This window comes from Urocitellus parryii, chromosome 2, assembly GCF_045843805.1.
Source record: "Urocitellus parryii isolate mUroPar1 chromosome 2, mUroPar1.hap1, whole genome shotgun sequence".
Lineage (NCBI taxonomy): Eukaryota > Metazoa > Chordata > Mammalia > Rodentia > Sciuridae > Urocitellus > Urocitellus parryii.
The window spans coordinates 223,056,511-223,080,352 of record NC_135532.1 but is presented as its reverse complement, the minus strand read 5'-3'; the positions used below and the strand labels follow the sequence as shown (position 1 = coordinate 223,080,352).

The window sequence follows — 23,842 nt, the reverse complement described above, 5'->3', positions numbered from 1 at the left end:
TCCCAGTCTGGACTTAGTTAAGTGCGACGTGCTTTCTGCAGCATGTCAGAAAGAGTTAAAGAAGACTCAGTCCCTGTCCTACTGCTGGCCTGCATGGCCTCTCAAGAGCCCGTTTTTAAAGGGACAAGACTTGGTTGGCTTTCGAGTCGTGAACTACTCCTAGGTAAAGCATCAATCTTGTTGCTTTGTGATCATATTAATTTAATTGTACCTCTCTCATTTGGGGCATTTTATATTGCAAAAACCAAAGTGGACTCGAGCTCACTTAAGTAAGCTCTGGATAAGTTTACTGCGAGGACACGGGAGAACGCATGGAGCCAAAGGCAGAGTGGAATTGTGAGGTCAGAGGGGCAGGAGCCTGGCAGCTCTGGAGGGCTGTGAAGCAGGGACTGAGGACAGCCACTGGGCTGGCTCCTTCTAGTGCAGGGGTCTTGTGTGCCCTCCCTGATTCCACAGGGAGGTTGGCCCTGGGATGCCTCCCACCTGCTGCCTAGCAGTGGGAGAGGAGCGTGGGGTGGTACCTGTGCAGCAGGACCCGTGGCTCCCTCAGCCTGTGGCCGGGCCAGCGGCCTGTCAGACCTGTGGGGTGCTCAAGGAGCCCTGTGGGGCCTGTGGTCCTTCCCTTCCACCGCGAGCCTTCGCATCCACAGACCTGTGCTGTCTCCACTGCACCAGCCTCTGGTGTGTTCTGTGTGTTCTGTGCCGTCCTTCCCTCCCTGGGATCCTGCCTGCAGAGGGCTGAGTGCTGCCCCGCGGCAGACCCGTGCGTGGGGTATGAGCCACTGAACCATCGCTGTTATGTCTGGGTGTATTTCCCTAAATTTGTAGAACTTCACAGCAAATGTAACTTCTAAGAGGCCAGTCCCTCCTGCACATGCTCCTCCTCACGCTGCTTCTGTCTTGCAGGGCCCTCTGCAGCTCTCCTTCCAGCAGGACGCGCGGCCACAGCTCCAGGAGCTGGCCGTCGGAGAAGTCTCCAGCATGGTCCAGTCGGCCCAGGAGAAGGTGAGCTGGGTGCAGTCACTGCCGGCCTTTCCCTACAGGAGGAGGGAAAGTGAAAGTGGGGGCCGGGAGGGTGCACATTTTGTTTGAGAATCATTGAAAATGCAGAACTCTTGTGCTGGGCGGAGGCTGGGTGGAGGCTGCGGTCTGGGCCATCCGTGAATGAACGGATAAGCACATGTGGTCTGTCTGTTTAAGGGAATATGTTTTAACCTTAAAAGGGAAGGACTTACTGACAGGCTGTGGATGAACCTTGGAAATAGGAGTACAAGAAGCCACACAATATGTGTCAGTGAATCCCACCATTATGCGTGATCATAAACACCAATAAAAAGCAAACAACAAAATGTATTTATTGGAAAAATAAGCCAAACATGAAAGGCCACATGTCGTATGATTCTGTTTGTGTGAAATGTCCGGAATAGATAAATCCACTGAGACAGAAAGGGAGTTGCTGGGCGCTGGGTGGGTCCTCCAGTGGGGAGTGACCACTGGAAGGTGCAGAGCTTCTTGTTGGGGTGATGATGCCCTCGGATGGTGGCAGTGGTAGCTGCTCCGCTGTGGGCACGTTGGAAGCCATGCACCCTGCAGCTTAGACAGGTAGGTTGTGTTTTATCTCAATAAAGCCAATATACATACTTAATATAGTGATTAAACTGATCAGATAACACAGATTCCAAGAACGCCTCTGGAACAAGTCCTAGACACTTTCTCTTCACTGTAGGACATAGCCTGTGTCTGTTCTATCATCACTATGATTATTAATTATATCATTATATATATTTCTGACCCCTGGGCTCAGAATTATTCCCCCCAGAGGGAGAAAGGTGGTGTCCCCATTGCTACTATTGCAGATTCTGGTGTCACTGCACCTAGACAGGAGGGTCTGGTCTCGCTCTGGGAGGGCAGGGAATTGCTCTGTGCGTCTCACTGTGACCCTCACCTGCATTTCCCGTCAGTGTGCAGAGAGAATGTGGCTTATTCTTCCTCTTATTATTATTAGTTACACATGACAGTAGAATGTATTTTGGCAGAATATACATACATAAAGTGTGACTTATTAGGTTCCATCTTGCTGTGCGTGATGTGGAGCAACCCTGGTGGGTGTACAGTACGGGGAGGGAGAATAGAAACAGGTGGACTAGACAAAGGAAAACAGGGCAGGGAGGGGGGGATAGCAAAGACAGTAGAATCGGTTGGTCATAACCTTCCTAGCCTCGTATTTGTATATGAGTGAGTTGTGTTTTTAAGTGATTAACTAGCGCACAGTCCCCCCTCTGTCCCTGGCCTTGCTGCCCAGCCATGCCTGTTCCTCTGAAGCCGGCTGCTCTTCTCCTCGGCCTTGGTCTGTGCCTTGCCTGTGTGTGCTCTTCAGATGCTGAGGAATGTCTTTGGATGTGTCTGCATTTTGCTGTCTTGTTAGACACACATGAGCCACTTAGCAGGTAGGAAAGAAGGGACCCCTGGGTAACCCCAGGTGGAGGAGAGCACTGCTGGCCTCGAACCCCACCTGCCGTGTCCCCATCACAGTGGAGGATTGTTTGCTTCATGTCTATCACTTTGTATGCCCCAAGCTTGTTCTTTAGGTAACACTGTAGTTCTGCAGCTCATCCAGCTGATTTATGTAGCTCTGGTTTGGCTTTAACTAGCTTAGGGTTCTGGTGACTTCAGCTTGCTTACCCACTGTAGGCTGTCTTCCCTGCCATGTGCACAAGTAAGGGATGCTATAGTGAGTGCTCCTGTTTACTCCCCGGCTCAAGGTGCCCCAGGACTGTGCGTGGCCCTGCTGGGCCAGGGTGAGTGTGCTGAAGCTTGACCAAACACTCCTGAATTGATGGCAAGGTGCTGTCCCAGCTCCCTCCACTCCATGTAGAGAGTTCTCTTTCCTGCAGACTTTGCCAATACTGGAGTCATGCAGCTATGAATCCTCTCAATGAGTATTGGAAGTTTCTGGAACATGGAGGAGAAAGCCCATGGCAGTAATGCAGGATGCTGAGGCTGGCATAGCCCATAGGGCTAGCAGGGACCTGGCAGCAGATGGCCCCGGGTCCATTTTATAGCGGGGGAAGCTGAGACCAAGGAGCCGAGGGCCTGACCCTGCTGGGGCCCTGCCCGAGAAGCATCCTCTCTGCTGTGGCAGATGCCCACTGAATAGCTGTAGCAAGGCTGTTTCTATTTGGTAAGAGAGGAACAGCATGCAGGGCTGGCCTGGGGGGGTGGAGGAGGGCAGAGGTGTGAACGTCTCCATACACTGGTTTTAAAGGTCTTCATATTGGGCTGGGGATGTGGCTCAAGTGGTAGCGCGCTCGTCTGGCATGCGTGCGGCCCGGGTTCGATCCTCAGCACCACATACAAACAACGATGCTGTGTCCGCCGATAACTTAAAAAAAAAAAAAAAAAAAAAAAAAAAGTAAATAAAGGTCTTCATATTGCCAGAAAAATAGCCTTAGAGAGTAGGTGATACATGTGTTCCTTTTAATACGGCCGCAGACATGTACATGCAAATTTAAAGCTAAACACATGCAGTATTGGTACACCTGTGTTCAGAAGAGCGTTATTCATAATAGCTAAAAGCAGAGGCAGCCCAAGTTGGATGAATGTGGATAAAATGTCATGTGTGTGGACAAAGAAATGTTCAACCTTGGAAAGGAAGGGCCTTCTGGCACATGCCACAACACGGATGTGCTTCAAAGACATCATGCTGGTGAAGCCTGCCGGATATCCAGGGACCAATGCCGTGGTTTGGCTCAGAGTCCCAGGGTCAAGTGTGTAGAGACAGAGAAGGGAGGGCCCTGTGCAGGCTGGACGGGGCCAGCAGGTTCCTGTCTGATAATGGGGACAGTTTCGGTTGGGGAAGATGGAAAGTTCTGGGGGTGGATCATGAGGATGGTTGGGCAACCAGGTGACTGTATTTAACACTGTTGAACTGGGTACTTCGAAAAAGAGGGAACATTTTTGTTATATGTCATTTACCACGTTGAAAAAATCTAACATAGAAGTGCATACACTTTTTTTTCAAGGTTTAACGCTTTCATATGTGCTTTTTTGAAAGTTGTTGACCTTTCCTTAACTGAGCTGTGGTTTATAGAGCCTGTCCAGTGTCCTCCATTCCATGGTGGAGGTGGCCAGGCTTCCACAGGCATGGACAAGCATGCATAGGGTGCAGGTGCCCGTGGGCTCTGGCATATGTTGGTGTACATTTCTCATCTTTTTGTTTTATATTTATTCGTTTTTCCTACAATTTGCTGCATTTGTTCTGTTTTCCCGTGTTTTAAAGTTCTTCCCAATCTTCTTAGTGAAGGCAGGTACATGCTCTTCCAACCCGGCCTGTTAAGCAGGGGCTGTGCTGTAAGGGGTGGGAGCAGGGCCCCGAGGACCTGGTCTGGTGCTGAGCTGTGTTCTCCTGCTGTCCACTCCACAGCCCCCATCTATAGACAGCCTTCCCATAGAAGTGGGGAAGAAGGGAGTTAATCGGAATCGAGCACTTGGAACAGTGTGGAGCGAGGGAGTGCTCGGCCCATCCAGGTGTCTTCACCTCCCCGCAGGATGTTACTCCTGTGTTCGTTTCCTCCCCATTCCTAGAAGCACCTGGGAAACACTGTAAGCATTTTTCAGGGTCTTGATACCTTGCCAGGAGTGCTGCCTTAGAGAGTGGATGGTTGAACTGTGTTTTAGTGTAATTAAGGAAATCGCACATGCCCACAGAAAGGTCAAAAGCAGCATCAAAGTGTGGGGACTCGGGCTCTCTGGCGCCTCCCCTGTGCTTGCTCACCCTTGTTCTGCCCCTGCCCAGAGCATGGTGCTGTCCACAGGGTTCCTGGAAGCCCATCACCTGCCAGAGACACATGGAAAAGGCACATCCGTGAAAAATGGAAACATTATTTTAAAACAATTTTCTCCAAAGTTCTTGACTTAAGTTTTCTCAGCCAAATGAGGAAATGACCCGTGTTTGTCTCTTTATGGCTGTGGCCAGGCTGCCCTCCAAGGTGCAGTGGCCAGCCAGCCAGCTCATCGACCCTCCCGTCCCCTGCACCCTTTGGGGGCTTCGGTTCCTCCAGGGATCTTCTCCCTTCCTGGACAAGCTAGCCAAACATGATACTCCCATTTTTGGAAATTGAACAGCTTAGGACTTCTCTTGCAATGTGACCCAGGTGGGCATGACTCAGGAAGATGGTAAGATGCTGAGCCCTCTTTCTGATATTGTTCCGAGACTGGTGGTCTAGCAGGCGAGCCTGCAGTGGGCAGCAGGGGGGGTCCTGCTGTTGTAGCATCTGAACTGCACCCACGGGCTCCAAGTTTACATCAAAGTCAGTGTCATCATGTCACACGTTTCCCCTGCCGTGCATGATTCTTGAGAAGGAAAACAGTGTTCAGAACTCAAGGACCACAAACAGAAGGTCTGAAAGAGCGCAGACTTCATTCCAAGGGCACTTGTCACCCCTGCCCTCCCCTCTGCCTCCCACCATAGCCAGAGCTGCCTCTCACCCAGCCTTCATGGGGCACTGGGGCAAGCATTGAGCCAGGAGTCTGTGATGATATCTTTGATTGGTTGGATAAGAATGAGGACTGGCCGCCTGAGCTTCTGGTCCAGTGTGGCCTGGGCCTGACTGTGACTCTCAGAAGTCCCTACTGGCCTCAGAGACCAGGCCTGGCCCTGGACAGAGTTCTCCTGAAGTCCTTGAAGTCCCCTTTACAGATACCTGGCTTATCCCCACAGAGTTGGGTCTGCCCACCGTGGAGCAGGCCAGGCCTTCCCAGAGGACCAGTCACGGGGCGCAATTCAGGCCCTGCCTCACCTGTACTTTTGACATCAAATGTGATTTTTTTTTTTCCTCACACCAACCGATTCTCCAAACCTCTAGCACCACCTGGAAGTCCTGCAATGACGGGTATCCTGACTTACAGGTGGTAGGCTCAGGCCTGGTGTCAAGTTCTGGGTTGCCAGCCGTACTTCTGACTGACCCACAGCAAACCTGGGGTTTCTGCACCCGCTCCTCAGCTTGCCACCTTGTTACAAGGGCCCAGAACTCACAACTTGCTTTCCGCTGTCAGCTATGCTAAGTGCAGCAGAGGAGCATCCGGTCCCCTGGCTCCCTCCAGCACTCCATGTTCACACCTTGGCGGCACTGTTAGATCATTCCGGTGGCTTTACAGCAGCTTCATAGCACTGGCATGATCAATTATGGTCACTTGGCCATCAATCTAAATCTCCAGCCCTCTCCCCTCCAGGATGTGGGGACCAGGCCTTTGTCTCTGTGTTGACCAGTTCTCACCCTGAAGAGGCCCAGGGGTCTCAGCTACCACTTGCTCATTAGCATACAATAGACACTCTTATTACTCCTGAGATTCAAAAGGCTTCAAGCGCTTTAGGGGCTCTGTGCCAGGGCCCAGGGACAAAGATCAAACCCTGTTTCACTGCAGCAGGTCCTACCAGGTTGTGGGGCCTTGCTCACAGGATGAGGCCTGTCCTCCTGTGTGCAGGCATGAGCCAAGATAGGCCGCAGGAGGCCTGTAGCAGGAAAGGCTTCCTAGGTAGGCCGCAGGAGGCCTGCTAGCAGGAGACCTTCCTGGGCAGCCCACAGGAGGCCTGCTAGCAGGAGACCTTCCTGGGCAGCCCACAGGAGGCCTGCTAGCAGGAGACCTTCCTGGGCAGCCCACAGGAGGCCTGCTAGCAGGAGACCTTCCTGGGCAGCCCACAGGAGGCCTGCTAGCAGGAGACCTTCCTGGGCAGCCCACAGGAGGCCTGCTAGCAGGAGACCTTCCTGGTGGAGCAAGTCCACCACGGGCAGGCTCTGTGCTTCTTGCCAGGGTGCTCACCTCTCACTGCCTCTGCCTGTTTTAACCCGTGCTGAGTGCATATCTCCCAGATTTTAATTACACTCTTGCTCAAGAAGAAGTTCCTCCCTACAGTCTCTTTCCTCACGTCCTGGGAAAGACCCGCTCTAGAATGTTCCACCCAGAAGATGGAAGCCTCCATTTCCTTATCTCTAATGGCCTAGAGCCACCTCTTCCTCCGCAGGGTGTGCCTCAGGCCTTGCCATGTGGGTTCGAAGCTTCCTGCTGGGTTCTGTGAGGAAGCCCACTGTGACAGTGACAGGGAACATGGCCCAGGGGGTGGAGGTGGTGCTGGTGTGGCTGCTCACCACAGTCACTCTTCCTTAGAAGAACGGCGAGGGTGTCGGAATGCCCTGTGTTGGGAAACTTGCCAGTACAAGTTGGGGCTGTGCCGTGAGCCTCTCAGGAGGTGGCACGTGCTGTTGCCTTTTTCCATGAGAAGCTTTAATTGTCTCTGATTTGGTGCCATTTCTAAGTAAACAGAGGCTCCTAAGGGCACCAGGGTCAATTCAGGTTCAAGTTCTAAACCAAAGTTACAACCCATCCAGCCTGCAGAAAGGGCCAGGTGGAAAGCCAGGGGACACCGACGAGTCTGGCTTGAGGGGGTGCCCACTTCTGGCTCTGGGCTGCAGGGTCTGTGTCGACGTCGACCTGTGTGAATCCTCCTGGCAGGACTGTGCAGCTCAGAAGCCCGTGTGATGCAGCGCCCCACCATCCTGCCGCATCTCTCCTTGTGCTGGCTTTGGGGTGAGCAGAGCCTGGGCAAGGCCAGGGAGTGCTCTACCCCAGGCTCACGGTGCTCCTTTACCAGAAGAGGAAACCTGCCCTCTCGCACCAGGGAAGCCGAGGTACGAGCTGCCGAGTAGCAGAGGCTGGAGTTGGGCCTCCGGTGGCCTCTGTGAGCTGCAGGCAGCATTTCCACTACTGTGGGTTCCCTTGTGCTGGCTCCCACACCTCGTCCACCATGACAGAAAGGACCTCGCCAGCTTTGCTTATGTGAAACCCTGGCAATGAACAGACAGGTTCAAGTGCACGGAATTTCCCCCAGAATCCTGCCCGCCTTGTAGGCTGGGGAAACCCAGGCGGTGCTGGGTGAGTGTGGCGTATTGTGTGGGCCCTGTGCTACTGAGCATCGTGTGTGAACCCGCCCGGTCTCCTGCTCGTCCATCTCTTGTGGGTTCACCAGGGCAGCACAACTGGAATTGCCTCTGCTTGTCTCCCTGTGTGCAGACAGGAAGCTCAGTCGGCCCTGTCTCTGTTTTGCTTTGTGTGACGTGGAAAGTCCAGGTGCTCCAGTTACCTGGCACTCGGGCCCAGATGCCAAGAGGTGGTGGAATTATTTTGAACTTGGGTCTTTCTAAAGGTAGGTGACTAGGTTCCTCTTGGGAAGCCTGCCCTGGAGCTGCAGCATAGATGCCACCCTGAGTGGGAGAATCGCCTGCCCCCAGGCCACCTGCTCTCTGAGTGGCTGTGTACGGAACTCCAAGCCAAGTCAGCCCTCTTGACTTTGGAGGAGATGGGGTGAGAGGACCCTTGTGGACACTGAGGGTCAGTGTGCGTTGGGGGTCGATGTGACGAAGCAAACTGGCCCCAAACAGGAAGCACTAATTGCCAGCCCCCCACCGTGAGTTCTCTCCTGCCCTTCCTTTGAAGGAGATCTCCTTTCATATACAGTCAATGGGGGAGAGCAGACTTGTAAGCCATGGATCACCTGCGTTGAGCCACGGTGCGTGTCTCCGGTACCTCCCTGTAGCACAGCGCTGCTGAACAGCCTCCATGCTCATTGAAAGTGTCCAACACAGGAGGGGAGGAGAGCAGTGCTGAAGCAGGTACCCTGTGTGGCCCGGGCCTGCCTGTCCACCCAGCACGCGCCCAAGTCACCTGCCATCTTGGTGCCCGCACTTTTCATATCCACCTTCTGGGAAAGTTCCTTACAAAATACATCTTCAGGTGAACATTGCGACCTAGTGGGCAAACAGGGTTAACTTAGTAGGGTTCTAATAATATTTAGTTCTAATGGACTTTATTTTTTAAATTGAGGAGCCTCTGTTCCAGAGTAGAATATTATTTTTTTAATCTAACTCATACTGTCTTTGAGAGTATTTACAGAGGTGAGACTAGATTGCAGAGCTGCTTAGCAGCCATGAATGATCGGTGAATCATTTTATTCGGGGATTCTTTCCTTGTGTCGTATGATTCAAGTGAAAAATATTCAGCCAGGCATGGTGACACATACCTGTAATCCCTGGGGTTCTGGAGGCTGAGGCAGGAGGATGGCAAGTTGAGAGCCAACCTCAGCAATTTAGTAAGGCCCTGAGCAACTCAGCAAGACCCTGTCTCAAATTAAAACAAAAGGGGCTAAGAATGTAGTTCAGTGGTAAAGTGCCCCTGGGTTCAATCCCTGGTACCAAACAAACAAACAAAGATGAAAACTATTCAATAACATAAACCTTTAAGATGCACTGTGTGTGCGGCATTGGTAGTTTCTTTGGAGACAAAAGTAATTAAACTATCTCCAGTTCCCTAGAGTGTTCCAAGGGAAGGAGCTGAGGCCACTGTGAAGCTGAATTGAAAAGGAAAGTGAAAGAACGGTGGGATCTGGTGGGATCTGGAGATGTGGGGAGCTTCCCGTTGGCAAACAATTGCAAAACCTGGGAGCATCTCAGCCTGGAGCTTTCTGGCTCCAGTCTAAACAAAGGAGGCCAGTTTCCAGATCAGAGCCCTTGGCACAGGCATGTCACTCTCCGAGTTCAAGGTCTTGCTGTTGGAGAAAGATCAGAAAGGTGCATGAAAGCCTCTGCCAGCCCAGGTCACTGAGGACCTGGAGCCAGTGGCCCTTCCTGTCTGACGGTGCTCCCACCAGCTGCCCCCTCTCTATCCCTGGGGTGCATCAGCCCTCCGCTGACCCAGGCCTCCCCTGCCGCCACTCAGGACCCTGGAGCCTCTCCACCTTGCTGCCCTCACCAGGTGCAGCCTGCGCTTCCTACCTGAGTGGAGAGGTGTTCACTTAGAACACACAGGTCCGCCTCCTGTTGATTTCGAAGCAGTGTAAATAACCAAGAACTTCTTTGCTTGCTTTGGAAAAATGATCTCAAGAGTTAAGCAGGTCTACTGGTGACTGTTTCCAAGGAGCGTGTTCCCTGGAAGGCACATCTCGGCTTTGTGGAGCTCTGCCATGGGCAGGTGGGATTCACTGCCGTCCGTGGAACAGCCCTCTGTCGCCACTGCAGATACCAGACATGACTTCTGTTTAACTTTTTAAAAATCCAATACTAATCTCAGACTCTTTCCAAGGGAGATATGTAAAACCCAAGTGAGGACTTGAAAGCAGTTTTTAAATAGTGGCACATAATTGGGACTCCCTCAGGAGCTGACCGGAAGATTACGAAGCAATTCTCAGGATCGTTGCTGTGTTGGGGGAGGGAGCTGTGGGATCAAGATGTCTCTGTGCATAGGCATCGAAGCAGATGTCAGCCCTGGACACTCTGGCCACCAGGAAGGCCAACCGTTGGAGGATCCACTGAACTTGCACGTGGCCATCTGCCTTCCACAGTTCCCGGGCCCCTCTCCAACAGAGAAGGCGCACCCTGTTTGTACGGGTTGGGAGACTTTAATCCTCATTGTGGATAACACCTTAATACTCTAAAAGAAGATTACTTATTTTTAAAACCTCCTTTCCATTTTGTTCTTGTCCATTTGACAAATGGGGCATTATTATTCTCAGGCCGCAGAGGTGGAGGCTGGTCCAGGAGAGGATTTGGCCCTAATAGCTGTCCCTCCCAGCAGCCCCTGGGGCAGCGTGGCAGTATTCTGTGTGGGCGTATCAAAATGTCACAGCAGGTTCAGTGGCTTCTTAATGAGCTTTCTAGCTGAATGCCAAGTGGAAGCCCAGAAATTTGGTCCGACTGGCTAGTTTTTTTTTAGGGGGAGGGAAGCCATAGCCACAGGACTGAGGGAGGACGCTCTGGGGGCTGTGAAGAGTGTCCTGCCCAGCGAGGTCCCCATGGGTGCCTGGGGTGGTCAGTCCCGAGCTTTCCAGTTATGCCTTCTAGAAGTTTTAAAGTCCTTTTTTTTTATTTGTTTTTGGTCCGGGGGTTGAACCCAGGGGCACTTTGTCACTGAGCTGAATCCACAGTCCGTATTAAAACTTTTTAAATTTTTGAGACAGGGTCTCACAAAGCTGCTTAGGGCCTAGCTGAGTTCCCCAGGCTGGCCTGGCCCTTGTGATCCTCCCGCCTCCACCTCCAAGTTGTTGGGCTCACAGGCGCGTGCCACCGAGCCCGGCTTCAAGTCCTTCTTCTTACTGATGCGCCTAGTCCTTAGACACTTGCTTAGAGCTCCGTGTTTCCAGAAATGTGGGAGGGGGGCTTCCTGCCGGCTGGACTGCATGTGTGCTTGTGTCAAGGCACTGAGGAAGCGTTTCCAGAGTAAGAGTCTGACTTGCTGAGTGCAGAGGGCTCCCGAGAAGGCAGCAGAAGCACCACGTGCCCTTGCGTGTCCTGCTGTTTGGTGTTCATGCAGAACGAGCCAGGTCCGTGGAGACCAAGCAGAGCCGGTTTCCTCCATGTGATGAGCGGGTAGCTCACCTGCCATCAAAATATGCGTCTCCAGAAAGGATTGTTTAGGGCTGACACATATTCAATAAACAAGTGACGGTTCTATCCAACCGTTAGTTGTCCCAGGCCTTTGGAAGACCTAACTGATCCCTGTGGTCGGTCTCTGGAGGATGTTACAAACACAGAGGGACACAAAGAGTCTGGCCTTTCTGCCAGGGCTGGTGGGAAGCAAGGATCTTCTGCTGGATCCATGGGACCCCTGCCTCTCGTCCTGGATGCTGGGAGCAGCCGTGCCAGGCTCCACATGGTGTGTGCGGGGGGCACTGAGGTGGACATGGTGGATGCAGGATGGCCGGGGCTGGGAAGCCAGGCGACAAGAGGGAAGAGGGGATGGCCCCGGCCTGAACTCTGGAGTAGCAGGCCCTGGCAAAATCATTATTTTGATAATCTCTCTACTTGGTATTTTAGATTCTGATAAATCCACCAGAGTGGGGTCAGCCATTCCCCTGGGAAGGTGAGATCCATTTTGCTTACCCTGAGCCTCCTGATGACTAGGCTTTGGCCAAACACGGGCCACTGCTGGAGCCTCTTCATCCACCCTGTTGGTTATCCAGTGCCCATTGGGCCCCGCTGCCCTCAGCCCACGCAGCGGGCACTGGGCCTCATCACCGGCCAGCGCTGTGCCTGCGTGGCATGAGGCGTCCTCTACCGCTCTGCTCGGAAGGGACTGGAGACTAGCCATCTCCGTCTGGGCTGTGACGTCAACACCCTCTAACGTGCTTCCAGACACAGGAGGAGTTGAGTTTGGTTTACTCCCTTTTGTGGTTGCTTGTCTTGTCCTTTAAATTCTTATTCTATAAAATAAGTTCATTTTGTAACGATTTTGCTCAGGGTGTGTCACTTTGTAGTCATTTGGTATTTCATACGTTCTTTCAATTATTTCCGCGTCTTTGAAGAACCATATGTGAAGATTATTTAGATATAAACAATTTCTTGTGTTCCAGGTGAATTTTAAAATTTTACTTAAAATTTACATCTGTAACATCATTTTAAGGCTCATTTTTAGTGAGAGAAGATGGCTAATGGCTTTTGCTCTTTATGAACATGGACATGTCTAGGGAGTTTAAAATCTGTCATTGTGGGAAAATACAACAAAGCAAAAAAGAAAACTCGTTATGTGTGTAAAGAAACAATTAGAGCCACCCATCAAGAAGCAAGAATTTGATATATCTTTTCTAGTTTTCAAATTACTACATATTAAGGAAGAGGTAGATCCGGATATTTATCCAAGTTTATGGAAGTTCTGCCCTCACTAAGGAAGGAAGTCTGGATTGCTGCATTCTGACATAAAGATGCCTGTGGTGCCACTTGCTCTCCTGTACAGTTCTTCCTGTAACCTGTCCCTCCTGCAGGTGGTGGCCTGTCACGTGATGAGCAAGACCCTTCAGTTCCTGGTCAGCGCAGCGCCCTCAGTGACCGGCTCGGGACACCAGCTGTATGACGTACAGCTCTCCCCAGTTCATCTGCAGGTGAGGCTGGGCAGATTCTGCAAGTCCCAAGAAGACAGTTCTCATAGACTCATCCCCTGCACTGAAGGCCCGAGACAGTCCCTGCCCATTAGGCCCACATCTGGGGTGGGGTTGGGCACACGTCGCTCTCAGTGTGGCCTGAGTTACAGGGCTGTGAATGTCCACGTTCTTGTTGCCACTGGTGTATCTTAGACTGTAAGCTTCCATGTTGCACCGTATGTATGGGACGTAAAACATGCACACGCACACACACGTACACACACGCATGATGAATCCAGAGACTGCCCCTGTCAGGCCTCCATGCTGGTCAGGACTGTTGCCGACCAGTGGGACAAGGCCCGTGGCACCTGCCGGGAGTCAGGTGCTGGACCACAGGTGTCTACACAGCTCAGAAAGACAGCCAGGCAGAGCTGGGGGAGGTGCTAGCTTAGGTTTTGAAAAAAGTCGACTTTAAAACAATCCATTATTGTTGTAAGTTAAAAAAAAATCAGCACTATCATTATTCTGTGATAACAGATTTGTAATAATAAGACCTATTTTACATGTAATTACAAAAAGTGTGTAATGCAGCACAGAGGGACGTGTTGCTAATGATGGTGACAAGAGGCCCAGTACAGCTCTGGATGCCAGCGCCAGGAAACTGCACGTCCCTCATTGTGCACGTACACAGGTTGCCAGGGTCTGGTGGAAAGAGCAGCCATCCGACACACTTGTTTATTCTTTCTTTCTTTCTAATAGCTGGAGCTCCACATGAAAGAAAAGAGAGAAGACATCCAGATTCGGTGGTCCTACATCCACGTGCCAGAAGTGACCATCAAGATCCAGCCCCGGGCACCAGGGGAGGTCAGTCCCTCCGTGTCTGATCCTCCGTGGTTGAGAAGGCAGGCGTGATGAGACAGCCATGGAAAGCTGAGGCTCAGACCCGCAGATACCCAACTGTTGGGCACCTGCTTCCCCGTCCCCCTGCCCTCCCAGGCTGCCTGGACACCAAGACGGGGCACTGCGAGAGGCAGCCCAGAGGGCTCTGGGGCCACTGGAATCTCTGGCTGCTTTTAAAGTTCCTGAGGCCCAGCCCCACCCAGGTGTGGGCCTAGTGGGCAGGGACTGTCTTGGGCCTTCAGTGCCGTGGAAGGCACCAGCCGCTGTGGCCATGCAGCGGTGGGTCCCCGACACTCCCTGGCTGAGTGCTCCTGTGCAGAAGCCTGCCTCCCCAGCCTGGGGCCTCCTCCTTCCCCTGTTTCCGCCAGGAAGCCTCTAAAACCTCAGGGTAAATTCCTTCCAGCTTCCCAGTCTCCGGGGTTGAAGAAGTGAACTGGGAAATGGGGAGTGGGTAGGCCGTCTCTTGCTGGAGAGGTGACACAGAGCCAAAGCTGGGGTGGTCAGGGACCTCCTTTCTGGTGGCTCACGACACCACCTTGTCGGTTCCCCTAGTTCAGTGCCTGAGGCGTCAGCACAGCTGAGAGGGCAGGCTTAGTTTCCAGTAGATACTCGAGCCTCCTGTCTGATGGAGTGGGAGGCGGTGTTCTGCTGTTTGCTAGTAGACTTGAGTGCATGGTCGGACGGCACCTGTCACTGGCCCGTCCCTCACCCAGGCTGTCCCTCAGTTCCCCTTCCTCCTCCCCCTCACTCCCATCCCCTTTCTCAAACACGGGTGTGGCTTGTCCAGGCCACACGGCTGCTTCCTCCCTCCCTGACACCCTCAGCACCCGCGTTCAGGAGTGCCCTCTGACCCTGGCATCAGAAGGCGTCCTGCTGAGGATACCTTCCTCTGTCCAAAAATCATTTGAATTGCTTTTTCCCTGGATGGTCATGTTATCAGTTTGATGTTGGTCAGTCCGTCTATGTTGGTATCCGTTTGTGGGTTTTCTCTCCATCTGTGTTGATTTACATGTTTCTTGAACGTAAAATATCAGTGTGATTCAAAAGTCAAAGCCATCTGGAAAGCTGGACTCCAAGGTCCCATGCTGCTCCTCCCTCCGCCCCTGGCCACCTCCTGCACGTGGTGATTTGGGTCATTGGTGTTTGTCACCTTCTTGTATTTCCTTTTCAAATATCATCCTGTGCCCCTTTCTTGCCACTGTAGCATGATGCCTGGGCTGTGGGTGTCTGTTCCCCACCTCCAGCACCCCCTCTGCCAGGTGGAGTGTGTCTCCCAGAGCTGGCCTGCCGGGCTCAGTGACCTGCCCACAGGCCTGCTAGGGAAGGATGGCCCTGGGGGCGGCTGGGCAGGGAAGGACTGGGTGGGGGCAGCTGCTCTGGAATCTGGGGTGTGGTCACAACTGGCATCTGGGCCCGGGCCCGCCTCCCACCCGGGACTGCCCACTCTGCTGGGTGAGGAGAAATGGGCAGGTCAGAAACCCAAGGTGGGGCACACCCATCCGCAGGATGTCATCAGCCTGGAAGGAATGGAGCTCTGGTGTGCTGCCACCTGGGCGGCCTTGAAAGCTATGCCAAGCTCTGGTGTGCTGCCACCTGGGCGGCCTTGAAAGCCATGGGGCCACATGTCGTTGGGTCCATCATGTGGAGCCCTGGGGTTGGGGGAGGGGCGCTGAGGGGGTGGGGCACGGGTTTGCTCTGGGGGATGGTGACGGTATTGGAATAGGAGGGGGGTGGTGGGCACATGACAGGGTGAAGGTACTGAACAGCAATGAAATGTCCACTTTAAAATGGTTTATTTTATGCCACACGAATTTCATCTCCATTTAGAATAAGGAATAAGTTGTCAAGCTCTATTCATGAGGGGTTGATGGGTACATTCAAAGCCCAGATCACCACAGCCCCGACCTCCCTGGATTTGGCTCCTGGCTCTGCTAATTTGGGGCTGTGTGACCCCACCACCTTTATTGACTTCCCTGTGTTTCCTCCGCTGTGAGATGGAGACAGTGATGCTCAGGGCAGTTGTGGGGAGTAAGCCGGTTAAGACACCCAGGTGTGTGAGTGAGCCTGGCACATGGTGGGAGCCATAGTGTCAGCGATTTCCATTCTTATTATTTCAGAGATCCTGGCAGAGAGTCAATTTTCAGTAAATGGTAGATTTTTACCAAGCTCCCTGTAAGAAGTCCTGGCAGAGGAGGGGACAGGCCAGCTGGTTGTCCTTGGGACCACACAGACCAGCTCCAGGCTGCTTTCTGAAGTCTCTTCCTGCCCCACAGTGCTCCTGGACACGTCCACCAGCCTGTAGCCCTGGTGAGGCTGGTCCGGAGCAGGCTGGCTGGGCTGGGGCTGAGGGTTGGGATTGGAGGTGACCGAGGGCTCCAGCCACCAGCAGCAGAGCCAGCACTGGGACAAGGCACAGAATCATGGCGGACCCTTGTTCCGCGCAGCTGCTCTCCCCGAGACCTGGGAAGGTTGCAGTGACTCAGGCAGCCCCAGGGTGTGCTGCGGCTTCAGCAAACACCCATCGGGCCCTGGAGTCAGGGTTAAAACAAAAGCTGATATTTAAATAAGTCTTTTTTGGAAAAACTACACCAAAAGCACCTTTAGGTTAGTTGGGGTTTTAAAAAATAGGCCCTGCTTGCTAAAAAGTCGATTGTGACGTGCTTACGGAACAGTGCACAAGCCTCAAATGGAATTGACTCCAAGGAAGCTCCCCAGGGCCACATGTGCTGCCCAGCCCCTCGGGGTCAGCCAGGGCCTTCTGGGCTCGGCCCCTTTCCCCCTGAGGTTCACCCACACCTCCCATGTGGGCGCATTTTACTCATTGCTATGCTGTTCCGTCCTGAGACTGCTACAGTCCCTGAGTCTATGTAGCCACCAACGGGCACTCTGTGGCTGAGTCCAGGCTGCTGTGACCGCTACCACAGGCCTGGAGACTTACAAACAACAGAACTTCATCTTTAGAATGGAAGTCCCCAGCTGCCCCATGAGGGCCCGCCCCAGATTGCAGAGAGCTGCCTTATGCTGGTCCTCAGGGGGCGAAGGAGGGCGGGCGCTCTCTCGGGCCCTCCCATGAGGCACCGATCCTATCAGGAAAGTGCCACCTCCTGCCTTCCACCTCCCAATGGCCCACGTCCTGTTCTGTCACCCTGGGGGGAGGGTCTCAGCATTGGGACTTCAGAGGGAGTTGGTCCACTCCACTTCGATGGCCTCCAGCTTGAGGTGCCCATGAAGAGTGATGCCAAGAACATTCTAGAACATATGAACGCATTCTGCTGGGTACTAATTATTGTAACCTCCTATGTCCTGCCGTCTGGTAACGGGAGTCCTCTGCTTGGTTCTTCGTTCTTCTTGGTTCTTTTCATGTCCTTCAATACTTTGTGATTTTCAAAAGAAATCAAACTTATATAAGAAAGGAAAAACCGTGTGTGCGTAAGTTGAGGGGCAACATGGGAAGGAAGGGTGTGCAGGAACATTGACATTCCTACGCTGCATGTCTGTCTGCATGTTTAGGAATCTGCTGTGAGAGGTGTGAATTACCTCTGAAGCCAGCAAAATGACCCTGTCTCCAGGTGAGAGCGGGAATGCTTACCTGTCTGTCCTGGAGTCCCAGGGACAAGGGCCAGCGCAGCCCCCACCTCTAGTCTGCTGTGAGCTTGCCTGCCAGATGCCCGGTTGTGAAATGACTCCATGACCATTCCTCTCCATAGGGCCAGGTGGGAGAAACAAATGCCATATCTGAAACCCTCAAGGACATTTTGAAGCACCTGGTGAGTTCCACCTCTCCATCGGTGGTTCTGAGCACCAAGCCCACGGATATAAAGGAAGCTCAGGTAAGTCCATTCACTGCAGGGTGCCGTGTTTCTGAGTGCTGCTGGGCATCTGGCTGCCGCTCTTGGGGAACGTGCATTTCTGTGTCTCTCCCCCCCTCTGTGGAGCCGAGCTTGCGTGAGCACTGCCCGATGGATATCCCTGTGGCCTTGGGATGGAGCCCTGGGCCGAGCACAGGGTGGCATGCTCCGTGAGGCCCAGTTGAGGCCAGGCCTCTGCTTTGCATGAGCTCCAGCTTGACTTCTTACTGCCTAGTCCAAGCCTACTCCCCGGCCTCCATCCTTCCAAGAATGAGTGTTTCTCCCAGCTTTGGTTGCTGTGACCAAAATACCCGAGAGAGCAAGTTAGAGGAGGAAAAGTTTATTTGGGCTCATGATTTCAGAGGTTCAGGACAAGGTCAGCCAGCTTCATTGCCCTGGGCCTGAGGTGAGGCAGAAGAGCATCGTGGCGAAAGGTGTGGAGAGGGAAGCTGCCCGCTCTTGGCAGCCAGGAAGCAGAGAGAGAGAGAGAGAGAGAGAGAGAGGGAGGGAGGGCCCAGGAGCAGGTATAGACTAAAGCCACACCCTCAGTGACCTAATTCCTCCAGCCACACCCCACCTGCCTACAGCTGGCACTCACTAGTCCATTCAAAGTCTTAGTCATCAAATGGAGTCATCCCCTGTGAGGCCACAGCTCTCACGATCCACCTCTAAGCATTGCTGAGTTGCCTGACACAAGAGCTCCTTGGGGGCATTACAAATCCAGACCCTGACCCTGAGGGACCTGGGAAGCCAGATTGGTGATGAGAACTCTACCCCAGAAGCAAGCAGCGCAAAGTGCGCTGGGTGGACTGAGACTGCTGGGCCTGGACCAGGGCCAGGCTGGTGACGCAGCCCACCAGCGGAGCCTCTGGGCGGTGCAGGATGGTGGAGGCCAGGCTCATCTGTCAGGCCTTCTCCAAGAGAGGGTGGGCCGTGCCTCCCAGAGGGTGAGCAGAGGCCAGCCACCCACCGTGAGTAGTTCCATCACAGTGGATTCCTGCAGATCAGAGAGGACTGACTGGTGACCAAGGTTACCATCAAAATGGAGGAAGTTCACAAAATAGTAGCATGTTGTTAGAATCCATGGAGTCAGGAAATAAAAAGTTCAACACTATCATAAATTCAAAAATATTTTAAAATAAATGTGTAGTTTTCTCAAATAGGATAAGCACTGGTCATTGTCCTCCAGAGAGACAGGACCCATGGGAGATAAAGAGGATAGGTATTGGCTCGCATGGTCACAGGGGCTGATGTGCCTGGGGTATAGTTCTAGACCAAGGGTTGGGCACCAAGACCAGCTGCAGTCCCAAGCTGGCAGGCTCGAGGACAGAAACCACCAAGGTTTCGATGTTCCCACTGGAGCTGAGCAGAAGAACACCCACGTCCCAGCTCCAGGGGGTCAGGAGGAGGAGTCTCTCTGATATGAGATCAGATCGGGCCTCCAGCTGACTGGGTGGTGCCCATCCTCATTATGGAGGGCCGGTGTTTCACTCAGTCTGTTAATTTAAATATTAAATTTGAAGCCAGAAACACACCTAGAATGTTGTGTGACCAAATAGGACCCAGTGAAGTTGACACAAGATTGACCACCACACATGTACAGTTGAGAAAACACCTCGTCTCCATCCTGTCCCCTCGTGTGGGCTGTTCTGTCATGCACCTGGACTTTAGGGACTTTTGCCGTCACTTGGTGGCCTCACGTACCCTCAGCTCACGGTCGGGAGGACCTGGTCCAACAGCATCTTCTAGATGGTGTCCTGAAGGACGGTGGTGGCGCTGTGGATGTTGGCGCGCATCCCCCTAGGGGTGTTCTGCGCCAGAGCCACGTCTGGGTCTCTGCCAGCACAGCTCTCACTGAGCAAAAGGTCCTCCCCGGTCCCCTCGCGCCTGCTTGGAGGCAGCAGCGAGTGCTGGCTGGCGGCTGGCGTGGGAAGTGCTGGCTAGCAAGGGGCCCTCCAGACTGGCAATGCGTGCTGCTAGACGCCCCTGATACCTTTGAGGATGAGACGAGGATGATCCTGTCCCCTTGCTTGTCCACGCCAGTCCATTCTCAGATACTTCCCACACAGATGGCTGAGGCCATTCACGCCTGGCCAATGTCCCATCAGTGAGATGGCAGTGGGTTCCTGCCACCTGGAGAGGACCATTTAAGGCACTGTCCTGGGCTGGACCGTGGCCCCACAGTGCTGCGGTCTCCACCATAGCGAGACCCAGGATCCTCTCTGGCTGGTCAGGCACTGGCTCTCTCTGGGACGGAGGAGGCCCCCAAGCAGGAGCAGTGCTGTGGCTCACTGGTGCCCTGTCCCCCCAGGAGCAGGGAGCGTTGTTACAGAGCCGAGCGGCCACCTCCTCGTCCACGTTCTCCCCGTGGTTGATGCTCTTTGCTTTGCTTTCCACAGAATCTACAGCGCACCTCCTCTCCTGCTCAGGAACCCTGTCCTCCCAAACCTCCCAGGGCTCATGAACTAAAACTGCTGGTGAAGAACATCCGGGTCTCGCTGCTCAACGATCCTGGTGCTTCAGGTGGGTGGGGTACGGCAGGGTCTTGTGGGGCTGTAGCTGTGCATGGAAGTGACAGCCTCTGCACCTGAGCCTGGTGGGCTCCAGGTGGCCTGGGACCCTGGTGGCACCCGGTTGTGTCTGCAGTGTTGCCCCCTGCCTTCTTTCAACATGAGCATCTGAAGGGCACAGTTCTGATGAAGGGAGGTGGAAACAGGGCACAGTTGGCCAGGCGCCATGGCTCCTGGTGTCCTCCAGCCCTATGGGGGACTGCAGTTGACAACAAAGCATGCACGCAGCTAGCAGGGCAGATTCTGAATGCTGGCGACTCCAAGAAGTGACCGGTGTTGGAGGCGATGGTCTGCCGGTTAATCTGAACTGGTCGTTGCACATTGCATACTTGTTTTGAAATGTCACACTCACCCCATAAATGTGTGAACGCATTGTGTGTCAGTTAAGAGTCGTGAGTTCTCTGTAAGGCATCTCCAAACTTAGGAGTCATCCCGAGTTTAAGTTTAGGCTTAAAACTGACTTCTTGGGGAAGTGGTCAGTCTCATCTGAAGTAGGACCATGTGGGCAGTCCCACCTGCAGCCAGGATTGACAAAGGCTGTGGGCTACTTGGGGTCAGTCTAGGGCTACGGACATCAAATACAGTTCAAAAAATTTTAACCCCAGTGAAATCCATGGCTTTGAGAGTGTAAATGGCAAATGAAAGCAAGAGTGGACTCTCACAGTGGGTGAGCTGAGGCCTCTCCCTTTAACTCAGGCCTTCTTGTACCTGCAAACAGTGTCCTGATGCGGTTCCCCCAATCCTGCTTCTCTCCTCCCCACATCCTGCTTAAGGTGGGCCAAAATGGGACAGTGGAGTGACCCAAGGGCCCAGGAGGCTTCAGTAACAGCCCCCTGTAGGGGAAACAGTTCCCTGCAGGCAGGTCTCCCTGAGGACAGGCTGCAGCAGGAGGAAGGGCTCAGGAGGGTCAGCATTTCATTTCCTCCTGGATCGGCCCCCATCTCTCTGCCCAATCACGTGTGACCTACACTGACTGTCTTGGTCCCTGGCCTCGGTAGGATCTCTCTTTCCTTCTTTTAGGCAGCGTTAGCCCCGTGTGCATTGCCCAGCTGAATGACCCTGTCCAGAGGTTCACCAGCACCCAAGCCAAGAGCACAACTCACCTCACCTGGGAGGAGGAGTTCACCTTGTGAGTACGGCCTGCATCCCAGGGCAGTGTCCACAGCCAGGTCTGCCCGGACCGCCGGAGCCCAAAGTCCTTGTCCAGCACCGTTTATGCCGGAAAGCTAAATTAAGTTAGAAAATAAAGCCATTCTAAGCACATAAAGGCAGCTCTAAATCAAACTCAGGTTTCTTTTGAAAGGTAGCTCTCAGGATTAATTTTCTCCTTGTCCCCTGTTGTGACAAGAGGGAACTGTTGTGGAACTCCCCCACGTCCCTTAGACACACGACCATCCTGAGCTGAAGGAGACTTCCCGTTGATGCCAAAGTGCGATAGAGCAGAAGGTAGAGGTGTAGGGCACTCACAAATAAAGACGTAAGAAATAATAAAATATTATCAGGTAGAATCTAGCAGCACAATTAAAAGAAAGCCACCTGAGTTCATACCAGGACTGTAAGGAAATCTAATAATGAATTTTATTGTATCTTAAATTGAAGGAGAAAATAAACTTATTATTTTTATATTTTTTTAAGTATTTATTTTTTAGTTGTATTTGGACATTTTAAACTTCTATTTATTTATTTTTATGTGGTGGTGAAGATCGAACCCAGGGCCCCGCACGGGTGAGGCGAGCGCTCTATCACTGAGCTACAACCCCAGCCCCTATTCCTAATTTTAAAACATTTAATTAGAATAAAATTTATGGCTACTTCCTTAATAAGACTTTAAAAAATACTATGAATGGCAAATCTCAAGAGCAGCACCACTGACATCAGGAGAAGATCCCACTGTTTTGTCCTAGAAGAACTGGTCACTGCAGTTAAGTGGGAACGAGAAGTGACGTGCGGAGACTGGGAAGGGAGGCAGACGGCTGGCCGCTTCTTGGAGCTGATCTTATCTCATTGCTGCACTGACCAAGGAAATCAGCCAACACTTGGAAATGATAATGGATGTAGGAAAGAAAGAATTAATATTAGAAGATCCAATAGAAAGTGACTCTTGAACTTGAGGACTGCGGTTCAAGGCCAGCCTGGGAAACTTAGAAAAACTCTGTCTCAAAAACAAAAAATCAATTAAAGGGACTTGGATGTAGCTCAGAGGTTGGGCATCCCTGGGTTCAATCCCCAGTGCCCCCCCCAAAAAAAAAGACACCTAAAATTGATAGAAATGATAACTCAGTTAAAAGCCTGGCTAAAAACAAGAACAATCTGTTTATACAACAAGTAGTTATAGAAAGTGGTGTAGGAAAGCATCCTCTGTATCTTTACAAAGTGCTGTGGTGAGTTGTTAATGAAATAGGAATACCCACTTAGAAAATGGCAAAATTTCCTAACTGGAGATAAAATGCAAATAGAGATGGACATACACTTCTAAAAAAAAAATGTTGAGTCTCAGAAATACGTGAAGTTATGCAGACTTAAATAAAAGATTGTTTTTCACTTTGGAGTTTGGTAAAGAATGAGAGAATAGTAATGTCCAGTGGAGTAAATGTTATGGACATCCCCAAAAGATATATTTTAAAAATATGTCTTAAATGTATTTACTTCTTGACAGGTATAGTTTTCTTAAGGGAATAATTACACTGTGTACAAAGATATATGGGTAAGGATATTTGTCGCAGCTGATTTATAATTATAAAATATTAGAAACAGCCAATTCATTCTTTTTTTTTAAGATTTTCTTTTAGTTATAGATGGACACAATATCTTTATTTATTCATTTATTTTCATGTGGTGCTGAGGATCGAACCCAGTGCCTCATACGTGTGAGGCAAGTGGTCTACCACTGAGCCCCAACCGCAGCCCCTCCATTCTTAATAGTTATTAAGTAAATTTTTCACAAGGCCAAATAGCATCACAATAGACACTTGTGAAAAATGCTGTTTCTCTGTAGTGACTGACATGGAAAGATGTCTGGGTAAGTGAAAGGAAATGTTCCAGGGGAGGAAGGAGGTTTTTGGTGTCTTTAGATAATTGTTCAGCTTTCAACAGGGTAAATTCCAGCCACAGGTGGCTTATGTATTAAGTTAATTAAAAATTAAAGTTAAGCCTGGCTCCTTGGTTTGCATTGACCATGGAATCACCACCACCAAAGTGAGCTGTCCTGGGCAGCTTTGAAAGGCAGGTGGCCAAGCATTAAGTGTAGCTGTGTACAAAGGAAGGGCTGCAGGTGACCTTTCCTGTTCTGATTACATGTCTCCACAGTTTCTTAACTATTGACAACATTGTGTTCTTTTTCATCATTGAAAAAAAATTACTGTACCTTGAGAAGGCCACAGAGCGTTGCTTTCTGAAGGCCTCATGCTATTTTCCCTGTCTCAGTGAGCTGAACGCCAAGTCCAAGGAGTTACACCTGCAGATTGCAGAGGACGGGCGGTCCTCCGAAGGTGGGTGAGCAGGTGAACCGGGCCCTGCTGCCTGGGGAGGTCACCCAGGGCCTGGGCGGGTGGGGTTAGCAAGGCCCAGCAGAGGAGGCTGGCCCTCTCCCCTGAGCCCTGGACTTTCCAAGGGCACATTGGGTT

General features: G+C 52.1%; 1 protein-coding gene across 1 annotated transcript in view; it reads left to right on the top strand.

Annotated features, from left to right (window-relative positions):
• C2cd2 (C2 calcium dependent domain containing 2) overlaps positions 1 to 23,842 on the top strand; it is a 50,993-nt gene that overhangs the window by 8,088 nt on the left and 19,063 nt on the right. Inside the window, exons 2-8 of the mRNA XM_026379426.2 lie at positions 907 to 1,005; positions 12,806 to 12,922; positions 13,661 to 13,765; positions 17,509 to 17,631; positions 20,049 to 20,172; positions 21,240 to 21,348; positions 23,643 to 23,707. Coding sequence (XP_026235211.2) covers positions 907 to 1,005; positions 12,806 to 12,922; positions 13,661 to 13,765; positions 17,509 to 17,631; positions 20,049 to 20,172; positions 21,240 to 21,348; positions 23,643 to 23,707 — 742 coding nt within the window. The remainder of the gene's footprint in view (positions 1 to 906; positions 1,006 to 12,805; positions 12,923 to 13,660; positions 13,766 to 17,508; positions 17,632 to 20,048; positions 20,173 to 21,239; positions 21,349 to 23,642; positions 23,708 to 23,842) is intronic.